Here is an 8,782-nt window from a genome sequence, read left to right on the forward strand (position 1 = left end):
CCCGGGGGGTCGCGAGCAGCCGCGCTGGGACCTGCTTAACCTTCGGCCCCGGGAACACGCCGGCGCAGTCACCCGAGTCTTCGGTCCGGAGCTGCTGGGATGTCTGCCCTTCTGGGCCTGCTCAGTCTCCTCTCAGCCTGGACACCCACTCAGGTACAGCCCGCCCACCGCGTTCACAGGTCCGCTGGGGACCGCCCGCATTCCGACCCGCGTCGCTCCCGGAAAGCCACCGCCCCGCGCCTGCGCACTCCCCGCGTTTACGCGACGGTGCGTCTTCGGAGGCGCCGCGCCTGCGCAGACCCGGGTATGTGCCTGCTTGAACCTGGATGCGGGCTCGTCCTCGGCTGTTCATCGTCCGATCCCGCTCATTGGCTGAGAGGTGGAGCGTGGGCCAGATCCGCTGCTGATTGGACGGCGCACGAACAGCTGGGGTCGCGTGGGCCAATGGAGGGGACAGCTGGGGCGCTTATCGGGACCGCTGAAGGCTGTGGGCTGTAGTTGCCATGTTCTTCGGCCATGGCTGCGGACAAATCGCTCGTGGCCGTGACCTGCACCGCGCCGATCAACATCGCGGTCATCAAGTACTGTGAGTGCACGGGCCGTGGGTGCGACAGCCTGGCGCGGGTGGACTGGATGGGGCCCTGCAGGCGGACTGGGCTCGCCGCCTCTTGTGAGGACGCGGTTGGAGGTCCACGTGCAGTGGTGAGCACTCATCCCAGCTCTCCACCCGGCCCCGCGGTGTGGCCTGCCGAATCCCGGACCTACGCTGCAGCCGGGACACTTGGGGGAGGGGGGTGTCACTGTCCACATTGGACGTCCATCCTCGCGGGGCCCGGAACACTTGTTTAAATGGTCCACACAGGACGTCCATCCCCAAGGGGGGACTCAGCTGCCACGGTCACGCCCACTCCGGCCACCTCGGGCCTGTTCTTCATTTCTAGCATGTTCCCTTTTCAAGAATGCTCCGTAAGTGGAATCGTTTAGTATGTAGCATTTTGGGATTGGCTCGTTTCAATCACTATAATTTCTGGAGGTTCATCCAGGTGGTAGCGGCAACAGTACTAAGTTCCTTTAGTGCTGAGTTGCCTGGTGTGGATGGGCCAGTTTGCCTAGTCATACACCTTTTGAAAGGCTGCAGGGTGGTTTCCAGCTTTGGTCTATTAGGAATAAGTCTGCTTTAAACGTTCGTGTTCGGGTGTTTGTGTGAATATAAGTTTTCATTCTTCTAGGGTAAATGCCCAGGAGTGTAATTGCTGAGTCATAGCTAGTTGTATGTTTAGTTTTTTTTAAAGAAACTGTTAAATTGTTTTCCCCGAATGGCTGTACCATTTTGCATCCCCCCACCTGTGTATATGTGATGTAGCTTTTCTGCTTTTGGTGTTGTCACTGGTTTTTGTTTTAGGTGACACTTCGTGGTTTTAGTGTGTGTTTTTCTACTGGCCAGTGATGCTGAACACCTTTGCATGGGCTTATTTGCTCTCTGTGTGTCCCCTTCAGTGAAATGTCTGTTCATGTCTTTCATCCATGTTCTAATTGGATTGTTTGCTTTTTAACCATGGAGTTTTGAGAGTCATTATATATTTTAGATACTAATGCTTTGTTGGATAAGTGGCTTGCAAATATTTCCTCCCACTCTGTAACTTGTCTTCATCCGCCTAAGAGGGTCTCTCAAACAGCCAAATTTAAAATTTTTTGGTGAATTCCAGTTACTAGTCTTTTCATTTGTGGATCGTGCTTTTGGTGAGACGTCTAAGATCTCTTTGCCTAACCCTACACTCTAAAGATTTTCTCTTGTTTTTTACTAAAACTTGTACAGTTTTACATTTTAAATTTTAAGCCTGCAATTTATTTTGAGGTTTTTTTGTTTGTTTTTTGTATAAGGTAAGAGACTTGGGTCAGGGTTCATTTTTGGCCTATGGATGTCCAGCAGTGTTTGCTGAAAAGGCTGTCCCTCCACTGAATTGCTGTTGCACTTTTTAAAAATATCAGATGGGTGTATTTATGGGTTTTTTTCTGGGCTGTCATAGATCACCTGCCAGGTATGAGTATTATCTCCTGTAACTGCCTACCATCCCCGAAGACCCCACACGACAGTACAGGAGATTTGAGGTTTTTTTCAGTGACTGGGGCTCCTCATGTTGGAAAGAAGGCAAAAGCCTCACAATTGAGCGCTTAGTACCTGGTAGGCACTCCAAGGTGATTTGTCGATTGAGTGAAAGAAGATAAAACAAACAATGAAGCAGGGAGATGGCTAGCCTCCAGCTCTGCTGGGGGACCTGGAGCTCAGTGAAGTGGGGAGCAATCCAGGAGGGCTTCCTGAGGGTGCATGCACAGCACAGCAGGAAGAGGATTTAAGTTGTGAATTGAGAGAGCAGGGTCCAGGCAGATGAGGGAACTATACAATGGGAATGGGGGTGAATGGGGAGTGCCCATGGGGAGGGGTGGGGCTTTGGTGGGTGGGGGCAACGGTGTCCTGGTTTGCAGAGCCAGCAAACTGACTGATCTTGTCTTGGGTTGTCTGTTCAGGGGGAAAGCGAGATGAGGAGCTGATCCTGCCCATCAACTCCTCTCTGAGTGTCACTTTGCACCAGGACCAGGTTAGTACAGACTGGCAATAAACACCAAGATAAATATTTACTAAACTGTGGCTAAACTTTTAACAGTTGGTAACAATAAATCCCCAGTCTGTGAACTGTGTCCATTCCATGCCCCCTGTTAGGAATGCTCATCACACACGCATGCACACGCCTACGCCCTTGGGTCTCCTCTGAGGTCCTGTCCCTTCATTCTCGTGCCTGACCCAGTGGCTCTACTGTGGGAAATGGATAGGGAGACTAGGCCTAGGGTCCAGCTGATCCCCTCCTGCCTTGGCCTTGACCTCCCATTCTCCAGCCAGGCTGTCCCTGTCCCTGAGTGGGCAACTGTGATGGGCCATGGCAGGAAAGGCCTCCCGAGCAGAAAGGGGTGCTTGGTGGGCCCCCACCCTTGAGGTGGCTCTGCATTTTCTTTTCCAGTTAAAAACCACCACAACAGCTGTCATTAGCAAGGACTTCACCGAGGACCAGATTTGGCTCAATGGCCGGAAGGAAGACGTGGGGCAGCCACGCATCCAAGCCTGCCTGAGGGAGAGTGAGTGGGGGTCCTACATGGGATTTGGGGGCCAGATCCAGCCTGTTCCTTCCCCTCTGTCCCCTCCTTGCTAGGCGGGGACTGAGAAGCACAGCAGGTGCTGCTGCCTCTTTACTCCCCATCCAGCTTTCCGAGCCCCCAGGGGATGGAGAAGGGGTGCCTGTTAGCACAGCCGGGGTTGGGTCTGGGGTCTAGGGCTTTCCCTCAGGAGGCCTGCAGGAGAAATTTGGGGCAGAGGCCCAGTATCAGTTGTGCCTCTTATCTGTGGTAGGCAAGATGCCAGGAGCAGGTCGGGGCAGCTCTGCCCAGTGGCTCTCTCCCCTTCTCCACAGTCCGCCGCCTGGCCCGGAAGCGGAGGAGCACCGATGACAAGGACCCGCCGCCCCTCAGCCTCAGCTACAAGGTTCATGTTGCATCGGTGAACAACTTCCCCACGGCCGCAGGCCTGGCGTCCTCCGCTGCAGGCTATGCCTGCCTAGGTGGGTTCCCAGAGGGAGACTCACACTCTTGCAGCCTTCAGGGAGCCCTCACCACATGAGGCTGAGGCCTTGGTTGTCTCACATATCTAAACATTAAAATCTCCCAAGAACTCTACGTGTTGGACCCTCCAGGTTGTATGTGATAGAAGCCCACCTCAGACTGGCTTAAGCCTAAAGTAGGGACAATTTCTTGGCTTACGTCACAGAATTCCAAGGGTGCAGTTGACTGCAGACTCTTCAGCAGCCTCACTGGGCATCTTCTTCTCTCCCTTGAAATCCTGGCTTGCTGTCCTCTGCGTTGGCTCACTCTCCAGCAGGCCCTCCCCACCTAGGGGCAAACTGGTCACCACAGTGGTGGCCATTAGGCTTGCACTGTCCTCATAGCCACTGAGACTAGTGAAAACCCCAGTGAACCTGGGGCCCAATGAAAACTCCAGGGATGATGCCTGCTGGCTTGGCTTGGCTCATATGCCCATGCCTGAACCATCTTTGGGGGCCGGCGGGTGGGTCAGCCAGGCCAGGAGGGGGTGCCAGTATCTGGAGGCAAAGGGCTTGCCTCATGGAGCCCCAGCTCTGAGTCCTGGCATCAGACCCTTGATCAAGCCCAGTCCTGCTCTGGCACCCAGTGTGCCGGCCGCCCCAAGGGTGCACATTTTTCAGGCCTCTGTGCCTTGGTCCCTGCCCCAGACAGTACCTGCCCCTCGAAGCCTAATTTCGTACTAATCCTCAGAGAAACTCTCTAGCCTCTTGGCACTCAGTCCTATAGGTGGTTCCGCTCCATAGGCTCTGGTGGTCTTGGTATGTCCAGTGCGTGCACTTGAGAACATTGAGTGTATGAGCACGTGGATGGGTGCATGGATGAGCAGGTGAATGCTCACTGTGGGAGCTGGTGACTGAAGCTCTGTCATCTCAGAATTGCTCATTTCTTGGGCTGGCACCCCCTTCCCTCTTAATCTCTGAGTCCTCTCTTCCCCTGTGCTCTCTCCTGTGCTTGCAGCCTATGCCCTGGCCCAAGTCTATGGGGTTGAGCATGACCTCTCTGAAGTGGCTCGCCGCGGCTCTGGCAGTGCCTGCCGGAGCCTATACGGTGGCTTTGTGGAGTGGCAGATGGGGGAGCAGGCCGACGGGAAGGACAGCATTGCCCGGCAGGTGGCCTCCGAGTTGCACTGGCCCGAGCTCCGAGCCCTCATCCTTGTGGTAAGTGAGACCGCTGTGGAGCAAGGGGTCCTCTTGGGCCAAGCTGGGAGCAGGAGGAGGGAGAAGAGACCTGCTTCTTGAGCTCGCTGTGGGGATGAGAAAAACGACTCTTGGTGGAGCCTTCAGGAATGACTCCAACGTGGCAAGGGGACTGCTGGTCTAGATGCTGCCATTGCCAGATCTGTGTCACCTCTGCCTTTGTCGGGAGGTCTCCATGGTCAGAAGGCACTGGCTCCCACCCTGCTGTCTGCAGCAGCTGAGGAAGGGAGGGACGGGATGGGTGTTGAGGATGAGGTCCAGGCTGTCTTTCCCTCAGTGCAGGTGAGCGCGGAGAAGAAGCCAACTAGCAGCACCGTGGGCATGCAGACCAGCGTGGAGACCAGCCCCCTGCTCAGGGTAAGGCCAGTGCGGGGCAGGTGCCATCTCCCCAGGGCAGGACACACGCCACACTGCCCATGTCCTCCGAAGCTGAGCTCACTGCTCTGCTGGACATGTGCATGGATGCTGAGACATGGGTGGGCGCGGACCCAGAGCCTGTGCTCTGGCTGCTATGCTGTGAAGCAGCCAGTGCCTCATTGGGAAACGCCTGTGCCTTGCAGTTCCGGGCCGAGGCAGTGGTGCCGGCTCGCATAGCAGAGATGACCCGCTATATCAAAGAGAGGGACTTCCAGGGCTTTGGCCAGCTGACCATGAAAGACAGCAACCAGTTCCACGCCACCTGCCTGGACACCTTCCCGCCCATCTCTTACCTCAACGACGTGTCCAGGCGCATCATCCACCTGGTGCACTGTTTCAACACCCACCACGGGCAGACCAAGGCAAGGCGGGGCCGGGGCAGCCCTGGAAACCTGTGGAGTGGGCTTGAGGCAATGAGCTTCAGTAACACCATGTCGTATCCCAGCACACGCTTGGCTGTGACAAAGCTTCACAGCACCTGCTTTACACCCCTGAGTGCAGGGCGCTGACAGTTTCCGTTTCACTGTTTCATTTTGGTTGCCTGACCCACTAAGGGATCGCAGCCCAAACTCTAAAGCACTGATGTGGGCGACCGCCTCCCCATCACATCCTTAGTTGGCGGGCAGAGGTGCCACCACTCCACTCCCGGTTGTCCCCGTGGGCACTGTGGGAGTTCCCGGGTCTCCATGGCAGATGAGAGGGCCTGAGGGGAGTGGAGCCACTGTTCAGGCGATGATGTTGACCGCGTGGGTTCCAGGTGGCGTACACGTTTGACGCGGGCCCCAATGCCGTGATCTTTACCCTGGACGACACTGTGGCCGAGTTTGTGGCCGCTGTGAGGCACAGCTTCCCCCCTGAGTCAAATGGAGACAAGTGAGTTGTGGGTCCCCCCATTTGGGAGGCCATGGAGGGAGGAGCAGGGTCTCCTGCTGAGCTCGGGACAGCTGCACCTAAGGCTGGTGCTGAATGGGGAGTCCCGCAGGGGGACCACAGGCTGTGTGTCACCGAGTATGCCTTGCTGTGACCATGGACTCTTCTTCCTCATACACCCCAGCCCTGTGGTCACAGAGACGGGCACATGCGGCGTCATGGCTCCTATGTGGACAGTACTTGCAGCCCCACTATGGGGACGGAGCATTTGGATTTCTTCCTACCCGTTGTTTTAATGGTCCTTTCTCAGTGTGGGGACACCGTCCTGTAGGGGTGTTGGAAGTGTGCGGGGTCATTTTCTCTGTCTCCGTAATTGGGGTAGTACTGACGTCTAGTGAGTGGGAGGCCGGAATGCTAACTTCCTTACCAAGCGGAACAGACCACACAACCATGATGGCCCCCGAGGCCACTGGTGCCCTCGTTAGAAGCCCTGCTCTTATTGCCCTTGTCACCCCAGTGGGTAGTGTGCAGCTTTTCCTGTTCTGAGGAACATGTAATGGACTCATGCTTGACCTGAGGCATTTTCTTCTTAAGTTGTGTTACCCTACTGGGTGGAGCAGTAACCCCAGGCCAGGAATGAACTTAAAACCTCCGGGAGGTTTCTGGAAACCTTCCTCTCACAGTGACCCCAGCCAGGTCCTTGGTCATTTCTACTTAGTTTTTTTGTGTGTGCAGTAAAATACAGAGAAACATAAAGTTGGCCATTTTAACCACTTTAAAGTGTACACTTCAGCAGGATTAAGTACATTCAGTGTTTTGCAACTAGCATTTCTATCTGGTTCCAGAATTTTTCATCACTCCACGGCAGTCACACCCCTTTCTGTCTCTTGGGTCTGCGTGCCCCACATTCTTCCCATCAGTGGACTCACAGCACACTCATGCCTTCCTTTCCCCAGGTTTCTGAAAGGGCTGCCCGTGAGGCCTGCCCTGCTCTCAGACGAGGTTAAAGCTGCGCTGGACATGGATCCCACCCCTGGTGTCATCAAATACATCATTGCCACTCAGGTGAGGCCTGGCACCAGCCCTCAGCCCCAGGGCCCAGGGGCCCCTGCGGCCCAGCTCACCTGGGGAGGGCCCCATCCAGCACACAGGCCTTGAGGACTCAGACCTGGCACGTCTACCCAGTGAAGGGACTCCCCTTCATCCCCACTTCATCGGGGGTGTGCAGCCAGGTTGCTAAGAATAACAGCAAAAGGAGGAGCACCACACTTCTGTTTTCAAGGCATCTGGTCCACTATGGTTTGTTTCACTCACTCGCTCTCAACGTGAACATTTTAAGACACCCTGTGAGGTTTGGGGCAGCATTCCCAGTGCTGAGGGAGGCAGGTGGGGCTGGGAATGTGAAGACTCCAGGAGACAGGTGCTAGGGGTCCGAGGACCCTCAGGGCTCGCCCACTGGAACCAGATCAGCATCGCTGCTCAGAGTGGCCGAGCCGGGATTTCACTCACATCATCGATTCCAAGTCCCCATGACCTCAGGTGCCCAGGCCCCAGTCTCTACCTTTCACTGAGTCTGGGTGATAGAGGCCGAGAGACCATGTGGTTCTGTCTGAGGAAGTTGGGCACAGGGCCAGGGTGTCACCACACGGGTGGTCAGCTTCTGACCTGCCCTTACCTGGGAGTTGGGGGGTACACCTGTCCCTCCCTGTCATCCCAACCTGACATTGATTTCTCTACCTGCCAGGTGGGGCCCGGGCCTCAAATCTTGGATGATCCTCAGGCTCACCTCCTGGGCCCCGATGGCCTGCCGAAGCCAGCTGCTTGACCAGTTGCTCGACAGGAGCCCCGGCTGCTGCTGGAGAAGGGCCGCTTTGCTGGGACTGGGGAGCTGGTTGTGGCGGTGCCTGTGCTATGCTTTCTGGGGCTGGTGGGTGGCCCCCTCGCCCTAGGCCAGGCCGTGGCTGAATGGGGGCAGTGGAGTGACCACTTGCAGGCGCCAGGTGGTCAGGAACGGGCCCCCCACCAAGTGCCTCACCTTCCCCACCTGCACCAATACTGTGCTGAGATGAGGGCTGGGGTCAGATGTGGGCCCTGGGGGACCCAGCTGATGGTGGTGAGCTGCTGGTGTGTCTCCCTGAAGGATCTCTGGCCCTGAGCCCTGGAGCCACTCCCACTGACTGAAACAGGAGCTGGGCCACCGGAGATGCTGGGGAGTTGGCATCCCTCCATGGAGCTGGAGGACCAGGCACTGCAGGGAGCTGCCTCTGCGGGCTCCAGAGCCCTCCATTACGTGCTTTGAACATTACGTGCTTTGAACGGTTGTCCCAGCTCCTCTGCCAGAGCTCAGGCCCCTGGGTGTGGACGGAATGTTTCTCCATAAGACCAGGACTTACCTCCAACTGGAGGTGGGAGAGGAGCACCATGGTGCGTTGTCACAGGGAGCCCTGTCAACAGACCACGGGGAATAAAGCCAGCGTTGCTGATTGGGCCTGGCGTGCTTCTGTGTAACCAGTGTCGCTGTGTAGGCAGTGGGCAGCGCTCAGCGGGAGGGTGGAGAGGGTGCGGGCTGCGTGCCTCCTGCAGGAGGAGAGAACTTAGAACTTGCCCATTTGCTGACTTCTGAAGAAGCTGCCTTCTGCCAAGGTCCCCTC

The 8,782-nt window shown here is 56.4% G+C and overlaps 1 protein-coding gene across 2 annotated transcripts; it reads left to right on the forward strand.

Moving 5' to 3' along the window:
• The first annotated feature begins 294 nt into the window (after positions 1-294).
• MVD (mevalonate diphosphate decarboxylase) lies at positions 295-8,619 on the forward strand. 2 transcript variants are annotated; one of them, XM_074314460.2, is made up of 11 exons: positions 495-586; positions 863-966; positions 2,527-2,597; positions 3,015-3,129; positions 3,462-3,608; positions 4,606-4,805; positions 5,127-5,201; positions 5,405-5,623; positions 6,019-6,134; positions 7,088-7,196; positions 7,876-8,619. In XM_074314460.2, exons 2-11 carry the CDS (start codon positions 960-962, stop codon positions 7,954-7,956), a joined length of 1,140 nt encoding a protein of 379 aa, XP_074170561.2. In that variant the 5' UTR covers positions 495-586; positions 863-959; the 3' UTR covers positions 7,957-8,619. The 2 variants fall into 2 exon arrangements, with proteins under 2 accessions (XP_019598303.3, XP_074170561.2); XM_019742744.3 differs by lacking the exon at positions 863-966 and having other exon boundaries at positions 295-586.
• Positions 8,620-8,782: the final 163 nt, after the last annotated feature.

The sequence above is a fragment of the Rhinolophus sinicus genome, chromosome 8 (assembly GCF_057876585.1).
Source record: "Rhinolophus sinicus isolate RSI-liver-muscle chromosome 8, RSI-T2T, whole genome shotgun sequence".
Lineage (NCBI taxonomy): Eukaryota > Metazoa > Chordata > Mammalia > Chiroptera > Rhinolophidae > Rhinolophus > Rhinolophus sinicus.